The 25386-nt window shown below is 42.5% G+C and overlaps 3 protein-coding genes across 3 annotated transcripts; all 3 read right to left on the reverse strand.

The window, feature by feature from the left end:
• Positions 1–1405: 1405 nt before the first annotated feature.
• On the reverse strand, positions 1406–8489 carry cpz (carboxypeptidase Z). The gene is made up of 13 exons (XM_034537569.1): positions 8439–8489; positions 7827–7859; positions 7268–7319; positions 6781–7125; positions 6489–6679; positions 5699–5895; positions 4284–4445; positions 4019–4177; positions 3698–3833; positions 3450–3589; positions 3025–3124; positions 2465–2610; positions 1406–2236 (listed from the first exon to the last, which is right to left on the reverse strand). Exons 3-13 carry the CDS (start codon positions 7279–7281, stop codon positions 2033–2035), a joined length of 1794 nt encoding a protein of 597 aa, XP_034393460.1. The 5' UTR covers positions 7282–7319; positions 7827–7859; positions 8439–8489; the 3' UTR covers positions 1406–2032.
• A 2051-nt stretch (positions 8490–10540) lies between these two features.
• On the reverse strand, positions 10541–12348 carry gpr78a (G protein-coupled receptor 78a). Its single transcript, XM_034541244.1, has 3 exons — positions 11675–12348; positions 11364–11477; positions 10541–10784 (listed from the first exon to the last, which is right to left on the reverse strand). Exons 1-3 carry the CDS (start codon positions 12346–12348, stop codon positions 10541–10543), a joined length of 1032 nt encoding a protein of 343 aa, XP_034397135.1.
• Positions 12349–20937: 8589 nt separating this feature from the next.
• Positions 20938–22645, reverse strand: htra3a (HtrA serine peptidase 3a). The gene is given in 5 exon segments (XM_034536403.1): positions 20938–21193; positions 21516–21621; positions 22225–22350; positions 22353–22380; positions 22382–22645. Coding segments are annotated over 5 exon segments (780 nt in total).
• Between the last annotated feature and the right edge of the window lie 2741 nt (positions 22646–25386).

Consider the following 25386-nt stretch of genomic DNA (forward strand, 5'->3'; position numbering starts at 1 on the left):
GCAGATATTATTGATAGACCGCTGTGGATACTGTGCTCCGGCTGTTACAATGTAGGTAAGCTGTAGGATGCAGGAGGTGATGCAGATGGATTAAGCTGGATAGACCTCATTAAACAGAATCGACAGTGGATTCATTGTATGCGTGTGTGTCAGTATCATTATGCTACTTGTAGTCATGGGACACATGACCACACAATGTCTCTTATTATGCTTATGTAGGTGTTTTACACGCAGGGCTTGAGGCTCAGGTCGTTCGAGCTGATTGGTCGGTGCAGGTAGGTACATGAAAGGATGTGAAAGTATAGACTGGACTGTCTGCATCCTTAATGCTCGTTTGGACTGCTCACGCTTCTTGTTGTTGTTTTTTTTTGGAGTGTAAATATCACGGTGGTTTATGTGTGGAGGGGGAAAGCCATGCAGCCCGACCTCCAGAATAAAGACCCATAGTCCTGCTGGTTTTCATGCTAGCCAGGTAAAATATGCAGGTTATTTTACACAGGTGAATACATCAACTAGTAGGCCTACGGGAGAGACATAACGTGTAATGCTGACGAACGTGCCTTTTTTTAATAAATGAAGTTAGCTCTTGAGTGGCATACCTTTGGTTTGACTGCTGAAGGAAAGACCTGTGATAGTTGTTATCTGGCAAATTAAAAACCGAACATGCAGCGTTTTCTCGCACGAAACCTGAATTCGGTAACTTGTCCTCCTGTTCCACGTTAGACAGGTCGACTATAGTCACATGACCTTCAGTTACACGTTTGGCCTGCAGAGTCTGTTAGCACAAAGCTAACTAGACACTGGCGTCAATCACAGCAACGTAAACGAACCTGGAGGCGCAAGGATACAGCCCGCAACTGGGCTCCATGGCCCTATATGTCATTCTATTAAAAAAATAAAGTGTACTTCCGCGAACGTAGGAGCGAAAACGAGGCGAGCAGTAGCAGCTTGACCCCCACAGATCATTTGTCTTTTCTGGTGACTTTTGAGAACTTACCTACACTTCGATCTTTCACCTGAGACTTAAATTCTGCACAGACTTCTCAGATTAACAAATCAAACCAATTCATCCTGATGGCGTGTGTAAAGAAAAAAGACTCAATGCGTGTGTGAAGTAATGCATAACTTCATAATGAATAAAGAGTAAAAACGTCCGTTACCATATACCATATATTAACTAACCTTAGCCTACTCATCATTGACTTGAAAAAAGTTGGCACAATCTGTCATTACATGTTCTCTGGTGCCCTCTGGTGATGAAATCCAACAACGGCCTCTTAAATAGGTTAGAGCTGAGAGGTGTAAAAACAAGCTTGTTTTGAACTTAATCATTTAATGTAATAATATTCCAAATAAAATGAAGAATATATGCCACAAATATGTATTGTGTATTTTTAATGCGTGTGAAGAACAAAGCAAGAAGTTATACTATTCACAATTGGCACAGTATTGCTGCTCATCCAAGTTTAAATGTAGTGCTCAATATTTGGTGCAGTTTAAGGTCCAGAAAATGTTGACTGTTACACTCATGCCCCATATAATGTATTAACTGTAGCTAAAACATAAATGTAATAATAATAAAAATGGCATGAAATGTGTATCCAACTCAAACTAAAAATGTTTTGCACAAGACACTTTTTGCAGCTGCCATCTCATATGATAGTATCACTATATTCAAACTAGTTCATAGACCCACACTTATTTTGGACTCTAAACATTTTAAAAAGTTGCATAATTGAGGCATCAATAAATCCTTTATTTCCCAGTGGTTACATATTTACTAAAACAAATTAAATGCAACTGCAAAGCCATATTGGCCAAATCTGTCTGACAGATCAGAGTGAAATCTATTGCTTAGTGTAAAGAAATGCATATTCACATCCAGAAAGCACTGAAACCTATTTAGGTAGGCCTACTACGGATTTTAGTGTGACTGCTCCAGCTTATGAAAGCACCAGTGGGATTGGATGTGGGACCGTCCATCGCCAGTCTCGCAGCGGTATGCTCAGATCTTTATTGTCCTGTAATGTGTTTAGACACTTCGCAGCAGCCAGTGTGGAGGTGAGATGCCAGACTGGGAGAAGTAGGTCCACCACCATGGTTTTTCCTGCCGCTCTAGCCCTCCCTCACTTACGTCTGGCTCGCTGTAGCGCTCAAACTGGTTGTATGGGTCGAATCGATCCCATGTGTCTACTGTGGGGAAGAGATGGTCGTCGATATCCGGCTCTATGGGAATCTGTATGCAGGGTAAGGAAAATGGTTAGGATGGAGAGCAGAGACAATGGATATTGTATTTTGAACGTATATGTGTTAGTTATATTACTGCAGATGGAAATGAGCTAGTAGCTAAATCTGGTACAATAAATCTCAACTAAAACAAAGCCATGCATGGGCAGAAAGAAATGTAAAAAAGGATATTTGAATGGAATTGTTTGAACAAGATAATGAAGACAAAAATTCCAACCTTCTCCAAGACAAAGTCGACACGTCCAGCCTTATCCATGTTGTGAGGCAGATACACCCTCTTACTGACCCTGGAGTAACCCTTAGCTGTGGCTGTCAGGATGTGAGTGCCGGGATTCAGCAGCCTCCAGTAGTCTCCATCTTCAGCTGGAGGGCAATACAGACAATATGTCGGAGAGGGGTCAAACGAAAGAAAGAAGAGCACAGCACAAAGTGTGAGAAACAAAAGGGCAGCTTGTGCACATAAACAAGTCTACGAGCAGGCTGCGTGAGGCTTAACTTGGCCACAGCGGTGCATTACGCTGTGTGCTTAGCATGCAAACAAAATGAGCTAATTAGCACTAAACACAGTGTACAGCTGTACAATATGTCATGGCGATCTATCCAACAGTTGTTAAGATAATAAAAAAATTAAAACAGTTAAATATCGAAGGTAAACTTTTCAAAATGTGCCTCACATCATCACCACCAACTTCCTGAAGGCTACAATAAACAGAAAAACAACAAATGATCATCAAAGTTATACCAACTGGGAAAGGTGTATTCATGTTGCATGTTTACCTGTGGTGACATCTTTTCTTATCCCCCTGACGGAGATAGTTGCACCTTTTATTCCATTTCCACCAACATCCTGAACGACTCCCTTTATCCCTCGATGGACCTGTAAGGGACAATGGAAAGCCATATTATTTTCCTTGTACGTTTGTCCTGTGTCAAGTGCTTATGTGGCCTTCATGCACTGCCTGTGTAGTTTTTTTCTGATTAAACGATATACTTATTATTGATAATGTCTTTGTCTTTTCTGGTCTTACCTGATTGCTACAAGTGTTCCAGCTAATTTTACTTGACGAGTGTGTTTCATTTCACATTTTGATTGTTAAATATTCATCCAACCAATACCAATTGAATTAAATAATGCATTGTAAGAAAGAAATATGCACATTTTAATAAATGTTGCTCATCAAGCCAGTTTAACAGACACTTACAGACTCTATAAAACTGAGCAGAGGTTCCTTGTTCCTCTTCCATTCTGGGTAAAGCTCGGCCTCCGATGGGAACTTGTCACAGCCGAGCTCCACGGTGATCTCCAGACAATTAGTGTGCAAATAGTTGAAGTCTGACATACCTGCAAGGGAGACGTGTGATAATGAGCACCCCAGAAGCAATGAGAAGGAGACGAAGAAAACAACAAATGTATATATGTTCTCTATTTAGTCTGAAAAGGGTATCTCACCACCAGCGAAACTGTACCACAATGCCCCATTGATGATGCCCCTAGTTCGGTAAAAGGAGGCTCCACACCTCTCTGTGTCATTGTTTGACATGGTGGCGTGGGCGTCTGCATAGGTACGAGCCAGCTGCTTGAGGATCTGAGCATAGTGTGTGTGTGTGTGTGTGTGTGTGTGTGTGTGTGTGTGTGTTTGTGTGTGTATGTGTGTGTGTGTGTGGGTGTGTGTGTGGGTGTGTGTGTGTAATGAGAGAATACATTTGACAATCGAGCTGCACAACACTTTTTAAGCAACCATCAAGTGAGACATCCATCCTCTCTCTCTACCTGTTCATCAGGTGTGGGGGAGAACATCCTCTCCTCCTGTGGGTGTCTAGAGAAGTCAAAGGGATAGGAGACCACCAGATCCCCTCCGTGAAGGCTGGCGGACTGAACGAAGGGCAGTGACCTGATCCACTTCATCACGGCATAGGTCTCTGGTGCCACCTACAGCCCAAAGATAGGACTGATTGGTTTTGGGACCCAGGCTGAAATACTGTATCTTCTGATGAAAGATCTCTATAATTGTGATTAATATAAACAATCCCCTTACCTTGCCAAACCAGTAGGCGTCAGGTATTGCCACGTGGTCAATGCGGTAGTGCCTGCTGCGGCGGTTCCGGTAGAAAATGGAAGTTAGGTCCGGAAAATTGCGGTTGAGGTCAATATTCTGAGCGTTGGTCCGTCCGTTGGTCCAACCGTTCAACAAGTGACCCTGAAACATTCAGGTTCAAACAGTATTACGAGGTGTCAGAGAGTGTAACACTATTTAGGGTGATGATGTGTAGACGTTATTGGGAGCAGTAATTGTATGAGGAAAATATTGAGAAAATGATATGAATACCAGTCAGAAGAACAGGAAGGAACCTGTTAGACTATCATCGTTAAATTTGTTGTTAACATGTAGACAAGACCATTTATCCGTCATGAGAAGAAGTAGCAAAGAAGCAAGAGGAAACCATTATTCATACATTTTAGAGATGAACAGAACATGCATTTAACTCATGCTGTATACAGAATATGAATACATTCAAAGTAGTTTGGCCGACGTAATCCATCCAAAATGTGATCATATTAATAAAAGGTACAATATGCTGCCCCGTGCATATTGTGAATCGTTAAGACCCATGCATATAAAAGGCCTATCTTGGAGTAAAGCTGTGCGTAGTATGCCTACCATGAAGGTATCCGGCTATGCAGTGCATCTTAGATTGCATATTGCATACGTGGACAATTGATGATGATTATCAATTGCAACACACATTTGAGTATACACAAGTTCAGTATACATATGCCGACTATATAAGCATGCAGACCTGGTTAGAGGCTCAGTGACACGGCCCGGCACATTAGTGTATAAATACACAACACTTTGAGCAAAAGGATCAGTCTGTATTGCCATGCAGAGTATTAAAATGCTCCAGAGATAACAATGTAGAAGTCCCACTTTCTCAGGCTTCTCAAACTGTCAGTTTTTTGGACAATAAAGAGGGACTTCTACAATAGCTAAAGTCAGTGTTGAATTCTCTGGTTAGTGGAAAACCGCATGATTGGTGGAAGTTGGGAGGCTTGAGTACTCTACATCCAATCTTAATACCAACATTAAGAAATTACCAATGCTGTAGCCTAACGAATCTTAACAATTCATCTTTATCAATCTTAGAGAGGAACAAAGTCTGTTATTTATCCTTCAGCATACCATGATAAAGCAACATGTCTTCTTTTTCAAGATATTTTTAAATTGACAGCCTCTATGTTCACAAAAAGAACAACAAACATTGTCATAGTGCTAACAACGTTGTGAAAACCCTCTGCAGAGTTCCTCATTCCTCCACTTCCACACCTCAATCCGAACAGACAGAACAGACAATGAGATAGAAAGCGGATAATGGCAGTTTGTCTTTAGTTTTTTCTGCTAACAATATTTACTTCCTGGTTGGCGAGCTCCGGGTCACTGTTATCCTCTACCTCTGAGGCAGCCAGCTCATAGCCATCTGGATTCATGGAGGCCAGAATATGAATCCGGGTGGTGTTGATGATGGTCTGAATTCGTTGGTTCCCCAGAATGTACTCTGAACACAAGTACTGGGCCATGTAGATCACCAGCTGGCGGCCCAGCACCTCGTTGCCATGCATGTTAGCTACCAACTTGATCTCTGGCTCCACTATGTTTTACAGACAAAGCACAGACAGAAACGTCACGGTTAAAGCAACAGTAATTCATGTGTCCACAGTGGGGCAGCAGAACAAGGTGTAAACACAATATTTACATATTATCCCGTTTGAAAGTGTTAGCAAACAGTTGCCCATTTGCACATTCAGCAGACACATAGCTACATTAGCATTAATTTGGAGTTGTGTTTGTGTCCATCTGATGAACATTCATCAGTACTCAGTGGCTCTGTTTTGGTCTCCATCAACTCCTGAGGGAAATACCAGCAGCTAAATGCTCCACTATGTTCACCAGTTAACCACTATCTTTGTCTGCTGTTTGGTGTTGGGGAGGTAGTGAAGCATTTATCAGAGCTTTGTAGATGAATTGCTGCAACAGGAAACAAAGTTGATGTGAGCCGTTAAGTATCAGGCTGTAAAACCAAAACATTGAGCTGAACAATGTTAAAACTGTTACAGAGTGACCAAAAATCAGGTAACGGCGGAGTCAGCAATTCTGGAGAATGTTTATAATTGAACTCTATGATTCACATATATTGTATGAACGTTATAACACAATTAATTTACACTGCTCATCCGTACTCACATAGCTCGTGCTGTCCTGGGTTGTTGCTGAACTCAATAACCAGTAGATCCCTGCCTTCTGTGCTGCGCCCAATGCTATAGACACGAGAGATTTGGGCGCACTTGGCTGCTGTTCTCTTCAGCAAGCTGTACATCTGGGTGTTGGAGGTGTATGTGAACTGAATGATGGTGCTGGGTTCTTCAGGTGAAAGGCTGGACATTTCTAGCTCCTGTCTGGCTGGAGGAGGGATACCAGGAGAAGGAGAGAAGGATGCTTTGTTTGTTTCACAGGATGGAATTGGTCCAAACAGTACACAACAACAGTGTGACTTTTACCTTTCAGCCCTGCCAGCGGGTCAAAGCAGCCCTCCTCATTACTGGCAAAGAAACGATCACAATCTAGGAAGTAGGGCCAGGCCATTTCGATGGCTTCAAAGGCATGGGCACAGTCCCTCCTCAGTGCATCGCATGTGCTGCGGCAGGGTTTGATCATCTTGTCATCCTGGCAGGGCGAGGCAAGAACCGAGCAGCCGAGGAGGCGAATCTCAGGGGAGCATTCCCCGTTGAGCAGGCCATGGATGACGCTCAGCAAGAGGTACTCTGCCCCTGACTCTGCGTCCAGGCGACTCCGGTGGCCAAGGATGTTGGGAAATATGGTTCTGCAGGTGTTACACGTGGTACCAACGATCAGCTTGGATAGACATCAAAAGAACGACAGCAATTGCTTAAAATGTATGTATTGTTGGTTTTTAGGTTTCACAAATTGGCTTCCCTACATTAGCACCAACCTCAACCACCCACCTAGAGTACTCCATGTCATTACAGTAGCCCAGGTTCAGCTCTGTACAGGAAGCTGTGGGACAGAGGAGGCAGAGAAAGCCGGTAACTACATTTGTGAAAATAATGTGTAAGTAAAGCAAAGCTTTTCTTTAATTGTTGTTGGCTTTAAATTAGACCAAATAATTTTAGGGCTTGTGCTGAAAGATCTGCGTCTCTCACATCTTTAAGAATAGTAAAGAAACACTATGATTTAAAACAGGCATTTTCAAAATGGTTTTGAAGCTCCATAAATCCCTCCCTACAGGTCGAGCTCTTGCAAGTTGCATCTCGCAGTGAAACTTGGTATTTCAAACACTTTGGTTTTCCAGCCCTGGAGGTAGTCATGGCCAGGAAATCCATCTAAGGCCACATGGCCCAATTTCTATGTGGATGAACCCTGATATTATATTGTACACACTTTATCACTTTCTGCACCTGCGAATCTGATCTTTACAATACAATCTGATCTTTACAATACAATCTGATCTTTCAAAATAGATTGTTTATCAGGCACTACATGTGAAATGAATCAGCCACCTACGTTTATCTCCAAACACGCTGTTGCTGCATCTTCCTGTGAGAGAACACACGCCAAACAACACACAAGAGGAAGCATGAAAGTATGAGTGGGTCACGAATAAAACGCTAGGAGGCGACATCTTCAAAAGCAAGACACGAGCCAAAGCAAGACTTCTGCGTATCACTGTTTATTACCAGGCTGATGGCTACAAAACAAACAAACAGGTGACATATGTGTCTACAGTATGAAGTCATGGACACATCTGCCTGGCAGCGGCACCATTAAGGCCTACACTACTGTGACTGTTTAAGGAACGAAGCTGCGAAAGACTGGAGAATACACTTTAAAAATGGATTACTTAGCAGCTACAGCATTTAATTGTTAATACATAAACCATGGTGTTGTGAAGTTAGGGGGTCGCATCTCATCTCTATCAGCTGTTTTCATTTATTGGTTAGGAGCATCGCAAGTCGTCTTAAATCGTCCATCAGAAGTTATGTGTCCCATGCTCACCGCGTATCGTGTAACGCGTATCACAATGGACTATATTGTTTTAAGCTAAAGTAACTTGTTTTAAACTGAAGTAACTTGTTTTAAGCTGAATTAACTTGTTTTAAGCTGAAGTAACCTTACCTAGAAATTCGTCTCCTGGTTGACAAGTCTGCTGCGGGGCGCTCCAACAACTCCTCGTCAAGGAGAGAAACAGCACCAAAAGTCCCAAATGCATGTTGGAGTGCAGCAACGCGGCGCAGTGTGATGTGGCAGAGTCTGTTTGAGGCCGCAACCTCTGCGTTCTCTGGGCCGGAGGATGATTACCACCACGAACAGCACGGAGACCTCCTTCCTTTGTCTCAGCCGAGGAGCATCCCCGACTCGAGAAACGTGCTGCGAGTCGGGATTATGGCTCACAGTGCGTTACGAGCGATCATATTACACCGCACAGAGAGAGAGAGAGAGAGAGAGAGAGAGAGAGAGAGAGAGAGAGAGAGAGAGAGAGAGAGAGAGAGTGTGTGCGTGTGTGCATGTGTGTGTGTGTGTGTGTGTGTGTGTGTGTGTGTTCGGGGCGGGGGGACGGGAGACATGAAAGAGAAACGTGTCTTGTGGGGGTGGGTGTGTGGAAAGTTCATGCCTGTTTGTTTGACATATAGAGCTGCCTATTCACCAATTCAATGCAATAATAGATCTCTGTTTCATTAGTCTGTGAAACCTCGTCAAACGTCATGTCCTCACTGCTTTATTCTTGTATTTTTTTAAATCTTTTATTATGATTATTAAAGGAATATTTATATTAAAGAAATATTTCAGTAGTTCGGTTCCCAACATAGGGGTTAGGGTCCACGGGGTCAATATGAGGAATCATCACTCTTAACACCACAGCCACAGTGAAAAAAAGCCCAGAAAAGGCTTTATTTCATCAGGCTGCTCAGGAAAGACGGTCTGAACCGTCGCCCTCTCACCCAGGCCTTGTGTTGTCACCCTGCTATCCTCAGTTGAAATGCTGTCCCTGAGCATGGTCTGGTATGGCACCACCACACAGGCAGAGAGCAAGGCTCTGCAAAGAGTCATAAAGACTACGGAGAAGATCATAGGGACACAACTTCCTTCCATGGACTGCGCTGTCGGAAAAGAGCAGAGGGAATCATCAGAGACTCACTCCACCCAGCTCACAATGCTCGTACAACCTGAGACACAGCAGAGCGGACAGCATCATCACCCAGAACACGCTTCTTCAACAGCTTCTTCCCTACGCTGACTCACACGCTGACTCACACGGACTGATGGCAACGCAAAACCATTGAAATATGTCTAAGAACCCAACACTACCTCACTACACTTATCATGTGCAATATGTGACACATATTATTACTTAAAACTATATCATTTAAAACTGTATCTGTACATATTAGCAGCTCTCTTGTCCTTGTACATAGTACCACCCTTCTGTATAGTGTTTTCTTTTATATTTTGTATTTTTCTTATTAGTGTTATTTCTGAACTGTTGACTCTGAGAGCCCTGCACAAGATTTCCAATGTGTCTGGACTGTTGGACACAAGTGCAAATAAAAACCTTGAATCCTTGAATCCACCAGATGATTAAAAGGATAACAAAGAGGCCAACACTTGTCCTTTGACTTTTGTTTATTTTGTTGCTTCTCGTGCATTTTCTCGTCAGACATCCTTGAAATGACTCAATCTCTCTTTGCTCACAGCTCATGTGATTAAGGGTCGCAAGCCAAAACAGTTGTGAAGAACTGCAACAACACAACTATAATTTGAATGACCTACAACATCTTAATGTATTTAGTGGATCTGTGTTTTTGCAGAGACATAACATCCTCACACCTTTTTTTACACTTTACATGTCACACAAGTCCCTTATTAACAACAACTTTAACATTAACTTCAACACAGTCACCAGAATGAATATGTCTTCAAGTTCTTTCACTGAAATAAGAAGACCACTTCCAACAAATGTAGGGTTTCTTCAACCATACATGTGCATTGATGACATTGATGAACATAGTGTTGTGGGCTTCATGTGGTGTGTTCTTGGCAATGCCTCAGCAGCAGGCGAACTAACAAGCCCTAGGAGCAGCAGTAGAGGCTGAGGAGGCCTTTGGCACACATCAGAGGCCAGTGTGCACTGACTCCCTTCCATCTGGAGGGATGCTGCTTTTCAGAGACCCTGAGGAGTGATGCAGATATTGAATCATTGAAATGTGTGCACATCAAGCTCAGGTGATTCTGGCAATGCAGTTATCATCCGTTGTTTCAAGTGTGCTGCTCGCGTTGTGGACAGCCAGTGTGTAGTGATTCTTTCTCAGAACCCGACTGATGATACTAACTAGCACCGTCCTGTACTGATGCCGCAGCAGACAGTAGACAAACGGGTCGCTGGAGGTTTTGGCATAGGATAGACATTTGGCGGTCATGCCCCAGTAGCGGGGGATGTGCACAGAGGGCAACAACTCCACTAACCTGCAGCAGGAATACAAGAAGAACAAGTAAGTTATGTTTCTGTCATGCACTATCAAGAAAAAGAGAAAAGATACAATACAATGAATATTAGATGAAATGTCATAATTATGTGATCATATTTATTATTATATCATTGCCTATTTTTCTCAAATGAAAAAAAAAAGCATTTGGGTTGAATCTGTGAGGTGTTGATTGAACTTCACTTGAGGCTGTAGTGAGGCACTCCTATTGTAAAATAACAACATATAATACATAAAAACTTATTCTCAACACAGATTCAACCAAATGAATGTTGGAAACTTCACTTAGGTCAAATGCCAGGGCCCCAGAATGTAAATACTGGTGTTCCAGGATATTGTGTGAGCTAGTCTCTGTGGATCAGATGTTTTACTGAAGTAAAACTGTAAGGACGATCAATATAAATTGTAGAACATTAGATATACAGGAAATATAGTTCAGAATATAGAATTTATTTCAGCCATTATCGTATAAGCATCTTAAGACAGATGAGTCATGTAGGAAATTAACCAACCAACATAAAACCTGTGACAAAAAAAAAGAGACAGAACAAGCCGTTACCTTGTTATAACATAGGGTGAAAAGCAGAGGATGAAGGTGCCAATGAAGATGCTAATTTTGTTTGTGGCGCGCTGCCTCCTCTTCTTCTGCTCAGCTAGACACCTCTCCTTCACACTGACAGACAGATATGGAGAGATTAATTCACATAACTAATAATGAAACACTAATTACAAAATGGGTTCTGTGCAGCATTATAAAACAAGTTACGTCCTCATTAAAACAAGTAAAACAGGTAGACACATCTCAGACTGTTGAGCTTTTAAAACAATAATACCTGAAGGGCTTACTCAAAATTGCATCTCCAGTTTTACCTGGGGGGGATATCAACCAGCAAGAGCAGAGCCTGCACTGTAATGACATCTATCCTCTTGCAGTGGGACTTGGCCACTCTCAAAACCTTCAGGTAGGCGAAACACAAGACGAGGAGGCAGAGTGCAAAGCTGCTGCAGTGGAACAGCACCGTGAAGGTCGCATAGGCGGCCAGCTGCGTCCTCTTCTCCCAGTCCAGGTGAATGGTGCACGAGGCGTAAGTGTGGCTGTAACCTCCCCAGTCCATGAGCAGCTGGGTCAGAGAGAAGGTCAGAGAGTGCATCCAGGAGCACGCCACGATTAGAAAAGCGTCCCTGTAGCGCATCTTGCTGGCGTAACTCAGGGGGAACACCACCGCGACCCACCTGTCCAGGCTCAGCGCGGCCATGCTCAACATCGCATTAGCGGTGAGAAAAGTCTCAGCAAAACTGGCGGCTTGGCAGAACAGGTCCCCGAAGGGCTTTGCGCTTTCGGCCACTCCAACAAAAGTGGCTGGCATGTTGATGAGGGTGAGAAGGATGTTGGAGAAGGAGAGGTTTAGGATGAAGATGCCCGGCACGTGCGATCTTAACTCTGCGCTCTGGGTGAAACATAGCAACACTGACAGGTTTGTCAACAGCGAGACAACAGCAGTCACCAAAATGGACATTTGCAGTAGGAACTCCGGTATGCTCATCTCTCGAGGCTCGGCGTTAGCAGCAGTCGTGGTGGTCAGGATTCCGTGGGGAGTCCGACATGCTCTCTGCTTGTGCCCCCCCACCAGCTGTGAGCTCGAGACACGAGGAGAGAGCTGTCCAGTGCTGAAATGTGCCCAAACAAGGCTTCCTGAAGTTGGTCAGTGGCACGAGCTACTTTTAAATACACTATATGTTGCTTTAAATATCGAATGATTAAATTAGTGTTGATGGTCTTTTAATTCCTCCAGTAATGACTCTCCCGTCATTTCGTGAAATTCTGTGGAAATTCTGACTTTAAGTTACCAAGTGCTCAGTGTTTGCTCTCGATCATGCGCACTACTCGCTGCCTCCTCTCTCGCTGACAATGCCGTGCGCTCTGCACGTGCAGTCGCTAGCTGGCTCATGTGATGCTTGAACAATATTCATGCAAGCAGGAGTTAATGTCAGAGATGGAGATGCCATGGACTGTGCAAAATCCACGTGACCCTCACAAAATAGATGACAATGTGATTTTGCACACAAGGCCCATATATCTATATCTATATCTATAGATAGAGAGAGAGAGAGAGAGAGAGAGAGAGGGAGAGAGAGAGAGAGAGAGAGAGTTAATCTTGACATCCTCTCCTTGACAGTAATTTTCCTTATATTCTAATATTCCTTTTCAACACCTTCCAGTGGATCAACATTAGCACATATACCCTGTTGAGTTGTGACCACGGTGACAGATTTAGACCACCCACCTCCAAAACATCAGGTAAAGCACACACATACACACAAACACACAGAGACTAACTAATCTCCATAGCAACACTAAATCCCTCGTGGTTTCATCACTCTCTGAACTTCATCTTCTTCAGCACTGATTCGTGATGAATAGGAAGAATCCATTCGCACGCTCATTTAAATATGGCTTGTGACCAATCTCAGAGATTGTGTTAGGCAGGATCTGCATTGCAAATGCAGTTTGAGTTGGGGAAAGTGCAGGAGAAGTATGAGAGGAAAGATGGAACTCCAGGCTGGACAAAACAAGGGCAATGTTTCTGCCAGCTGTGTTTGTAATTACCCCTACGGTATTGTGTAATTGAATGTAATTGAATGTAAGACAATTTAAAACACATTACCCTCAAACTAACGAAAAACAAGCAGCAATGAATGCAGGCCCATATCATTTTGCCAAAAACTAAATTAAACTCATTAAGCTGTCAGGCTATGTATACAGCAGCTGCTGAGTTATGGAGAGGTAGAGCGGTGGAGGATCTGGGATGCACTCAACTGTGTCATCACCAATGGTCCCTACTACCCGGTTAAGAGTGAGTGAGGAGTCTGCAGGCAGTCGATGTATAAAACAGGCTTTAAAAGTTTTGTTGAGAAAGTGTAAGTCACCACAAACACGAGAGGTCCTTGAGCAGGCATGCCATAACTGGCTAAATATTATGCAGTTTGCTGCAGCACAATGCCAGATTAACCGTGGTCAGACACATATGTGCACACTTACTCACTCACAGGACGAGTGTACATATGAGACTGATCCTCCTGGCGGAGATATACCAAAAGACACTCAGACAGTTCCTTACTATTAAACATAACATTATTAATTGTTCTTTTAATACATGTTTTTCATTTCATTATGTCACAGTCAATGCATAGATAACAAGGAAAATAGCCTAAGAATGTGTATTTTATTTATTTGTTTATTTTGTTTTTATTTAGGCATTGTAAATCTTCAATACTTTCACCTCTGCAAGCATGAGTGTGTGCAGCTGAATGTGTGGGCAGCTGTTTCCTGTACACATTATATACAGTGTTGTCTATGGGCATGAAGGTAGGCTGCGTAGCTTCTCTTTCCAGCAGCTCCCCAGATGTTGTTTATCCCTCCTTCTTAGAGGATCGCAGATACAGTATCAAATACACCCTTGTGTTGTCACCCTGCTATCCTCAGTTGAAATGCTGTCCCTGAGCATGTTTGTATTTTTCTTATTAGTGTTATTTCTGAACTGTTGACTCTGAGAGCCCTGCACAAGATTTCCAATGTGTCTGGACTGTTGGACACAAGTGCAAATAAAAACCTTGAATCCTTGAATCCACCAGATGATTAAAAGGATAACAAAGAGGCCAACACTTGTCCTTTGACTTTTGTTTATTTTGTTGCTTCTCGTGCATTTTCTCGTCAGACATCCTTGAAATGACTCAATCTCTCTTTGCTCACAGCTCATGTGATTAAGGGTCGCAAGCCAAAACAGTTGTGAAGAACTGCAACAACACAACTATAATTTGAATGACCTACAACATCTTAATGTATTTAGTGGATCTGTGTTTTTGCAGAGACATAACATCCTCACACCTTTTTTTTTATCTCCACAGCTCTTTTTCTGTGAAACACCTTTGTTAATAAGAAGGAGAAAGACAGAGAGAGAGAAAAAGTAGGACAAAAAAAGAGGAGAGGGAATGAGAAATCACCCTTCAGCCAGAAGGAACCTTCTGAGTGGTCACGTGTATCCTCTGGGTTCCCAGGCTGGAGCGGCTGTTACGCAAGCAACACACTGATGATGGCAGAAGCACTTAAGAAGTCCTGCTAGCAGGCGAGGGGTCCATCCGACTTCCCCCACTGCCCCTGGTTCTGTGACTTTGTGGATATGCCATTACATAACATCAAAATTCCCACGGTCACGGGCAACACAGTATAGAGCTTCCTCATCACCTTTTAACTTTGCTGTCCATACATCCTCTATCCTCACTGCTGCACACATAACCTCAGTCCTCCTGTGGTTTGGTTCCCTGTGGGTGAATTTTGTTTTGAAGGTGTCTATTGTAAACTGAAATTCACAACAGTTGCCACACCTGCAGGCGCAGCTCTTTACTCCTACTAATGTCTCCTAGTGACTGAGAGATGAGAAGCACTCCTTTTTGGCAGCGGTGACCCTGATCTGTCTCCTCTTTTCAATTATATTCAACACTCAAAAGACCTGAGAGCATGGCACCTTTTAGTGGTAGCACACCCCTGTACAGGGATGATGGTGATGATGGTGGTGATGAGAGAGGCGTAAGAGATGTGGGATGAGACGATAATATGAGGAAGATAATATGAGGAAGAAACAGAAAGGAAACAAATGTCATGGGTGAGTGTTTCTGGAGCGCGGGAGTGTGTGTGTGTGTGTGTAAAAATAGGTCTTGGCCCGTGAGCTACAGAGCAAACGCTCCGCAAAAACGCTGACTCACACGGACACTCACATGTCCGGACAAAAAACGACCCTCATTTTCAACCATGCGCCCTGTCCCTCTCTCTCGTGTGTTTGGCTCCGTTTGCACTTTCTGGCATATGCCAACGCGGGAAAGACACCACAGACAACAATAACTCCGGTATACTGCGAAATACAGAGTGGTTCTGGTTCTCCCGTGGACCAGCAATACCACCAAGATCTCCAGCAGCATGGTGTCGATGTTGGCTCCCAGGCAGCAGTGAAGCTGCATCTGAGTCTGTCACTGTCGAAGGCCCAGCTGGAGTCCTCATTGGTGGAGCTGCATGATTTCATCTGATTTTCCGTGTAATCGGACCGATGACGAGCATTAAGAATAACCTTTTAGAAATAGCCAATATTCTCGTCGATGGTCTTATGTCGGTCATACAGAGGCATCAGTATTACATTGATACTGTTTCATAGCATGTTAAAAGTTACTTTAAGTTTATGCCATTAGGAATGCATTTTAGACTGCCTTTATAACAACCAGAAGGAAGGAAGTTTGGTTTTATCCCAGAAGCTAATCAGACTTGTGAACAGTAACAGTACAAGAAGTGGTCAGTTTACCCTTTTTGATAAATGCACTTTTCAGAATTGTCAAACTCCAGCATTTTCCTCTTGTTCACTGTCCTTTGGGCTCATTTTTGGTTTTGTATTGTCTTTGCAATTCAGCGAATACCTTTTAGTTTCTAGCTGTAACAATTATGGCACTCAGTCAGGCTAATAAAGAACATGTGGTTTTTATCCCAGTTTTCCAAGATTACAGTATATGCTTTCCTTGGCTGGCTTGTTGTTTATTCTCACAAATTCTCACAGACTTACTCTGTTATACTGATGCTGTATCCCCAAAAGGCTTTCAGAAAACAGCATTTCTTTGCATGTATTTCATCACTGGCAAAATAAAATGTAACTAGTACAATGCTAGTTTCCATGTGAGTGCCAACTTTCCACACAGAATACTGGGCCTCTGGCTTTGGGCACAGCAAGCATTACTCTCATTAAGAGACTTAGTCGGCTTCAGTAGGAGGCAATTACGCTGTTTCTTCAAACACTAAATAAACTGCACAGACAGGAGGGGTCTGCTTACACACATCACAGTCACCCACACACACAATCCATGAGCTTAAACAACACATACACTTATGATCATATCACCTATGCGTGTGCACACTAACGCAAGGTCTCAGCAAGATGAGGACATGCAGCTGAATTATTTATTTCATAAATCCCAAGAAATGCATATGTAAGAAAGAAGAGGAGCTGAGAGAGAGAGAGAGAGAGAGAGAGAGAGAGAGAGAGAGAGAGAGAGAGAGAGAGAGAGAGTGAGAGTGAGGGGGAGAAGGAGGAGGAGGAGGAGAAAGCATGAGTCTGAAGTCTGCCAGAAAGAGAGAGTTGAGAGACAGAGGACGGGCTCACAGGATTTAGCTATCACTGGAGCCCTGACAAAAGAACGTCTGGGCTCACTTTACTGTGTGTGTGTGTGTGTGTGTGTGTGTGTGTGTGTGTGTGTGTGTGTGTCATTTCCTCCCCTGTGTACATGAGGCCATCAGTTCTGAGGAATGTGTGTAAAACCACAGCAAAGCATTGGGTTCTATTTCTGTTTTGAAAGAGATTTGCTAAAGAGTTTTGCTCAGAGCATGACATAAATATTTGAATCTCAAAGGAATACTTCAACATTTTGGGAAATATGCTTGTTCGCTTTCTTGTCATGCATGAAAATATACCACTCTTATGTCTCTTAGTATTGAGCCACAGCTAGCAGGCAGGTAGCCCAGCCTAACATGGACACAGGAGGAAACACTATAAAATACCTACTAACACTTCTCAAATCTCACTCTCTAACATGTTTACCTGTACGCAGAAATGTACATTTTCTTTATCTATTTACATACTTTTAACTGCAGAAAGTCACTGCTTCTGGCAGCTGGTCACAAATAAATAGTAACAGTGTGTAACTTATTATAAAAGAACAAATTGTAATGTTTACCTAATTACACAAATGAGATTCCCTTGGCCAGCTGTTTGCCAGTCCTTACACGAGGCAATGCGAACTGTCTTCCGGCTTTAGCTGCTTTGTTAGCAATCTTTTATTTTAATACTCAGCGAGAAAGAAAATATGTGTATTTTTTTATTATTCCCCAAAAAGGGAACAGTTACTTTAAACTTTCAAAACCTGATTTGTTTTTTACTCTTGAGCTGAACACTTCAGATGTGCTGCCTTACAAGAGGATTTATATTCACACCCAGAACAAAATGGGCACAGTGTCCTCTGCTGATTGTATGATGCACCTTTAGCACAGCGGAGACTTTTCTTCCTTTTGAGAAAGAAAAGCAGAAGAAGACGAGTGACAGAGGGAAAAAAAGACATGGCGCGGAATTAAGAAACTAAAAGTAAACAAAGAGAGGCTAAACTCTCAAGACTGTATCCATGGCGTCATCCTGGAGTCAACTTATTTTCAGCACACCTGATTCTAATAAGAGCTTCGAGATGCGAGGTCAGGTGACCCTGTGCATTTGGTTTGCCACTAGGTACTGCCAAACTATTTACATTGAAGGGATTAAAAAAAACGAAATCAATGAGAACATTATAACACTTTGCCCAGAAGTGGCTGTAACATTATGTGTGAGCCAAAGAAAGTGTTTTAAAAAGCTAACCCCTTTTTGTATAATCAACCCTTCCTCTCTTTGTGGACAGAAAGTTGGACCAAAAAGACAAACAAGAGAGGAGTCCTTTGTCTCACTTCAGTACAATAAGACGTTTTAAATGAATGTGGATAGAGGAAGTATCTCCAAAGAAAAACACATCCCACTTTGCCAGGAATGCCAGGATTTCCAGTCTTAATGAAATACTATGTGGCCTTTGTAAAATAAAGATATTCTGAGTAAGGACAAACACTGTCCTTGCAGGTATAGATTTTCATGAATGGATCATTTGTGGAGGTGGAAGCACAGTTTAAATACTCAACACAACAACACATGGATCTACTTTGTCCAATAATAACTGTCCAGTTATGGAGTCTGTGCGAGATGTTGCCTTTAGCTCTATTATACTGTGTGTTTACGTGGGTGGTGGGTTGAACTTTCCTTTTTTCTCTCCATATGTCTGCTCAAAAGTTCTCTTCTCCTCTCTTTTCCTGTTAAGAGGTACATTGCCCACAGTGGTTTTGGTCAGCGAAGAGCTGAGTCACAGTGAGAGTTAGACTACAAGACAGATGGAAGTAGTTAGGCCTCTACTACTGTAAGGGCACCGTGTAACAGGATTTTATTACATCGAGTCCAATCTGTCTGTAGCTCTGCTGCCATGACAGATGCCCCAGTCTGCCAATCTGTGCCTCCAAAGTTCCTCAACTCACGACTTCACTGTGAACGTCGTCTCTGGAGATTCAATGAAACTACTTACTGTAAATGTACTGTTCCCGATCTTACTCACAAAAATGTCATCAGATTCTGAGGTCATGACGCACAGTTTGACATATGCATTATGATGTATCTCTTTCTCTATCTGAATGATAAACAAGGCATCATGAGAACATGTGAATGAGCTGATGGTCCATTATTTTGTGTGGATGTCTTTCCAGGAGGGAGATAAACATTGACGCGCACAAAGAAATACTGAAGTCCATATAGCAGACCATAGATGCTCCTGTAAGTTGACACAAATGCAAACTCAAAACAGGCCAAGATATATAAAGGATTCCAATAGAGTACATCAGTGAAATAGTTTTGAACTTCTTTTAAATTGGGGCTTGCGGATTAAAAGACAGTTCAAAATGACAGCCTCAGTGGCCGAGATATCCAGATTCTTAGTCCCTATTACAGTCCAAAAATGCTGGATCCCAGTTTTTGTCAGACCCTTCCTGATTGGTAACTGCTAAAGTCTTTAAAGCTACAAACCTACCATTATATAATGCAGGCTCTCTGTTATTATGGGTTGTCTCCAAGCCCAAGCCGAGATAACCCTGATGACATCATCAGAACACAAATAGGTGGTACAAATGTCCCAAAGTCACCGGAAATTCATATACAAATCTCTAATGATATTACTGTAAATCAATTTTTACCTGAAAGTGTACAGCTGATTAACATTTTAGTTTGGTGAATATGGTCATCACTTCAGCACTGAATGTGTTAGTGGTAATAACAGTGCTTCATCCAGTGACCTCTACTTTAGCTTCATCATTACCCAGTTAGAAACTAGAGCTGTATGTGGACCGCTTCAGACACGAAACTTCACATATCCAGTAGGCTTTTAATCAGAGGATCAGTTGCCACGTCAGGAGCAAATTATTATACCCAACACGCCATCTAATGGCCTATTTAGGAATAATCATTTTTGCTTTATTTTAACCAGACTATAATCCATTTGGCCTCTAGATGGTAATACATTCATTGATCAACTGCTTCAACAGGGCCTTATGGGAAATATATGGTATATCGTGTCATACTTTTTTTGTATTTGATGCACGCATATTGTTAAATCAAGCATAAAACAGGCAGTGTGAGATGTTTTGGTGTGAGCTCAGTGATGCCATCTTAACTTCTTATGTGTCCATTGAAGGAAAAACAGCTGTGTCCCCTGTCTGCCTGACTGAAGTAGTCTGGCTCTCTGCTGTGACAATATGTCTTGACAAGTTCACTAAAAAACACCACATACCCTCTCAAACAACTGGGTCAGCGAGACACACACACACACACACACACACACACACACACACACACACACACACACACACACACACACACACACTCAGGGAAGACTCATAGGAGTACATGTTAAAGGAAGACTCCTGCTGGGTGTTATGGTAGTAGTTTGTCCATTGTCTCTTATTATTCTCTCGGCCCATTTCCCCCTCTTGCTCTTGCTCTCTTTTCTTATTTTTTTTTCATGGTGGGAGACATCTGTACTAAACAAAAGTAGCGTTGTGTCATGTCAAGCCCACGAAGAGCATTTGTATACTATACATCATTTCATTTTATCATATTTTGAAGCAAATGCTGCCAAGCTGGGTTTTCTCATTGGTTTCAGGCTGAATTTCATCTGCAGCCCCAGATGGAATTTCTGTCTTTAACTTCACGGTTCAGAAATCTTTATGCATGAGGATTTCCATCACCAAAAGGAGAGGATACAAGTGAGTTTTCCAGTAACAGCCACACGTTTCTCAACGTGTATAATAATAATAATACATTTTATTTGTATTGCACTTTATATTTTAACAATCTCAAAGTGCTACAGAGCAGAAAAAATAAAACAAGAACATTTTTAAGATAAATTTAAAATAAATTTAAAAGCAGAGCCTATAAAGGATATTTTAGCAGTAAGCTTTCTTAAAAAGGTGAGTTTTCAGGTCACGTTTAAAAGCCTCTGCAGTCTGTGGGGCCCTCAGATGGTCGGGGAGGGTGTTCCACAGCCTCGGAGCTGCAGAGGAAAAGGCCTGATCGCCCATAGTGTGGAGCTTGGTTCTGGGGACTTGGAGGGTGTTTTTTACCCTCACAATAATTATGTTGACGCATATGCAAACGACCAAAATATATAAGCACAATCACCCCCGAGTTGGTCACAATGACACCAGAGCCACTGGAGAGACGCATGCGACCAAACAGGGGATGTCTGGAGACAGAGAGAGGAAGGACACAGGGAATGAGAAAGAAAGGACAAAAATATTAAAATTTTATTTTGGATCCAGGTTGTATTCGCATTTCAAAGTTGTCCCACAAGTGTGGTCCAGATAATGACACATGGATATTTACAATGTAAAGGTTAAAGGGATGAACCTTATTATCCCTTTATGTTTGTTTAAAACACTCTGCTAAGTGTGTCTTTTACATAACACTCTCTTGGATCTTTAACAGCTCTCTACAAACATACACACACACACACACACACACACGCATGCACGCACACAGACAAACACACACACACACACACACACCTTATGAACAGTTCAATGTGGACAACAACAGGAGCTATCTTCTGCACCACGTCAGCGATGAAGTTGAAATTGTATCGCGGGCTGCTGGGATGGACCAGTGGACGACCTGTCCTGACATGAGGAAAGAACCTTTATTGCATTTTACAAGCAGTATTAGGAGAAATACTCATATTCAGGAGGATTCTCCACATCGTTAAAGTTTTCCAGTGAAGTGCAAAATACAATGTTGATTATTTCGAAAGTATGTAACATTTCCAGATTAGGGCTGCAACTAAGGATTATTTTCATTATTGATTAATCCGTTTTTTTATTTTATTTGTATCCATAAATTATAAAACACCAGAAAATAGTGAAAATGGTTCAGCATCTGTTCTTCAAATTGTTTAGTTTACAATAATATAAAAACGTAAATCCTAGAGCAAATCCTGATATTGAATAAGTGGAAATAGTTTAATATTTGGCATAATATTTGGTTTTTGGTTGACTTCGTTCAAGAAAAATAAATAAAAAGTCATCATCATCATTAATTTTGCATTTCTAGTGATTTGACTGTAAAGGATTTAAGCTTGTTGATATGCAACATATGCAGACTTGCAGTATAATAGGCACATAAAACCCCATTGAACCAGCGACACATTTTATGGATTTGTTTTATAATGTTCCCATGCTCTCCAGAATGGAGCCCTCTGACCACCCAAAGCTGCCCTACCTGCGCTTGAAGGTGCACACGGTGCTTTGTGCACTTGGCTGACTGCACCCCCCACCCCCACCCCTTCACGGGTGGCTGCTCTCATCTTACACACATGACCATACGTTTTGCCGTCGCTTCCGCACCGCCATGCTCCATCTTACACCGGCAGACCCCCCTTGGTGCGTCGCCGCCTCCCCGCAGCGAGCAGCTTGCACTCCAAGCCATCCCCGCAGGGCAGGTCGGTTTTGCGGCCGCAGGGGTCCCCCTCGCGCGGAGAACACGCCAGGCAGCAGTTACATCTATCCGGGACGTGCCCGCCGGGACAGCTGGGGCTCGGACAGGAGCTCACGTCGCAGCGGGAGGCGCACTCTTCAGAGCGCGCAGCGCGGGTGAAGCGGTGCGTAAAGAGAAGCGCCGCTGCGAGTACAAGTAACTGCATTGTGATTCATTTTGACAGCGCCACGGAGCTCGGATTGATTTGGATTGATTCCTCATATCTTCATATTAAATGTCTCTATATCCAACTGTTTTCTCTGTGTTCAGACCTGAATATAAATAATGCACACTCCACTGGTCACTTTACTCCACCCAGTGCCGTAACGGAAACACATGAGGCCCCCTGCAGAATAACCCTGAGAGGGCCCCCCCTTCCCCCCCATATGTAAGGGATAATGTATTGTCCGGCGGTCATTATCCAAAGATAAACGAACAGGACCCAAGCTTTTCTTTTGAGGGAAATTTATTCAATCAGAAAAAACAGCTCAAACAGAGAACAAATGTATTCCAACAGAAACAAAACATATGCTAGGGCCTATCAAACAGCTCAAATAGAACATGTGTTACAACAACATAACAAATATGCCTACATATAGTCGATACACCGGTAGGCTACTTTCTACAGGTTTGCATTTGAATACACATGTACTCGTCTTTTAGCAAATCTGTGTGCAAAGTCTTTAACCACGCTCTTTACATCTAAACTGCGCCCACGTTTATTCTCTATGCTAAGGATGGCCAGACCTGACAGCCTCTCTTGTGACATGGAGCTTCTGAGATATGTTTTGATCAGTTTTAGCTTAGAAAATGACCTTTCTTACTTAACGGTTACTTTTATTATTTTGTACAGAGCCGTTGTCTTCTCAAAAGGGTTGCAGTGTTGGACAACGTGAAATGAATTAACGTGTCCGATAATGGGCGCAGGGGGTATAGTGAGAGCATAGGTTTAATAAGGTTAATGTATTTTCAAGCACAACACATAGACAGAGCAGTACAGCTGTCAAAGTATAACGTTAGCTACGTGGTAATGTTAGCTATAGCAAACAGTACAATACCTGTCTCTTCTGGCAGATGAGTGCATCCTTCACCAGCTGGTCGAAAAAGACTTGTAATTTTGGGAAGTTTGGCATTTAATTCAGAAATTTTCTGTTTTGAATGCCGCTTTTGGGCACCACTTTTAAATGTGCGTTTCATTTTTCCTCAAGAGAAATTTCCTCGTAGTTCTCCCAGAATACACCGCGGCCCAACAATAACACCAGTCCGCGTAGCAGGAGGCCCTAGTGGTTGCCTGTTACGATTGCCTTTACAACTATTATTTAAAACTTATAAAGCCAGTTTAAAATACTTTTTTTATTGTGTAGCTTTATATGAGAGAGACAACTTTGAGGGATATCTTAATTTTATTACGTAATGTAATATTATTTATTTATTACATTATTCGGCCCAGATTCGGCAGCCGATAAACCGGTTGCCATGTCTCAGACAGAATCTTCCCATGTCCGTAACAGCTACACCTGGGCCAGACATGGCAACGGTGAAATGTGCCAAAGGTGGCTCACATTTGGCCGCATCGAGCCGGAACACAGCCGAGTCAGCCGACACTTAGCCGCAATATGGCCGAGTGCGCTGGCTAGTGTTGGATTTAAAAAAAAAATTGCAATGCGAGGCCCCCCCGCAGTGCGGGGGCTGCGGGGGTGATCTCTACGGGCCTGACTTCACCCATCTATGATGCTGTTGGTTAAAGTCTGGGTCTGTGCCGCTCGCGTTGTCAGCTCTCTGTCGTCATCAGTCATATTGTGACAACCTCGTAACTGTAAACTCGTACTTCTGTGTTCAGCAGTCGGGGAGCCACTCAGGGAAACTGATGCGCAACATCTAGTGGGGACAACACATATTACACACAATATTTCTGTCGTCAGCGACTCTCAAAATGTAAAAATATGCGACTTCAAAAAACAAGTAAATGCCGTTGACACTTGAATAGAACGGAGTCTTGTGAAGGTTTTTATTAACACCTGTTTTTCCTACTATAACAAGTCAACAATGTGTGCTGTGACAAAGGTGTATTGTGTTATAAAGCAACAACCTCTAAAACTGCAATCATAATTCAAAATGTTGACTAGTTTTATTCAAAATATAACAAATATGTACATATTGTGTTGATGTAGGATTAGTCATTGTTTTAGAAGACCTGTCAGTAAATTTGAGTCATATCAGACTCTCAATGTCAAGAGATGTGCATTTATTGTAAATTCAGCAAAAGGAATGTTTCCCACATGGTGGCAGTGTTAAGCCACTCCCCCTCCCACTTGCTGATACAGATGCTAATCGTATATATGCAACAGATGCTTTCATATTTTATTTCCTCTCCAGATGCGTGCTGCCGCATCTGTCCAGACGGATGAGCGTGTGGTGACACGTCTCTGTCCCTTCACTGCCACCAGTGTCATATTACAAGGGGCATCGTGCGGAGGCCGTGTGTGAGGGTGCGTGTTGGTGCACGTGTTTCATTTGCACATGCATGTAGAGATGTTTTAATCAGGCAAGTTAAATGATGCACGTGTTTGTGTCCACGTGATAACATGTGCTCATCAAAGCCTCCTTTGAAATCCTTTGTATCGGTCGACGCTGCAGCGTACCCCGTTGCATGAAAGACACAGCGATGTTGTCTGTTGAAGGGTTCAGTGTCACTGCTTTCTGCAACGTCATTGGTTACCAAGCTGTTTTCATAACCAGTGATTAACCATTCAAATAGAATAGTTATTTCCCCTGAATGCTGAAAAGCTACACAAGTATTCAATTAGTTGTTTGTAAAGAAAATCTGCAAATTAGATTTGTAAAGAATACATGATAACTTGATGCATAAAAAATATGAACGTAAAACAAGTCAATTCTGACAACTGT

The sequence above is a fragment of the Cyclopterus lumpus genome, chromosome 1, assembly GCF_009769545.1.
Source record: "Cyclopterus lumpus isolate fCycLum1 chromosome 1, fCycLum1.pri, whole genome shotgun sequence".
Classification (NCBI taxonomy): domain Eukaryota; kingdom Metazoa; phylum Chordata; class Actinopteri; order Perciformes; family Cyclopteridae; genus Cyclopterus; species Cyclopterus lumpus.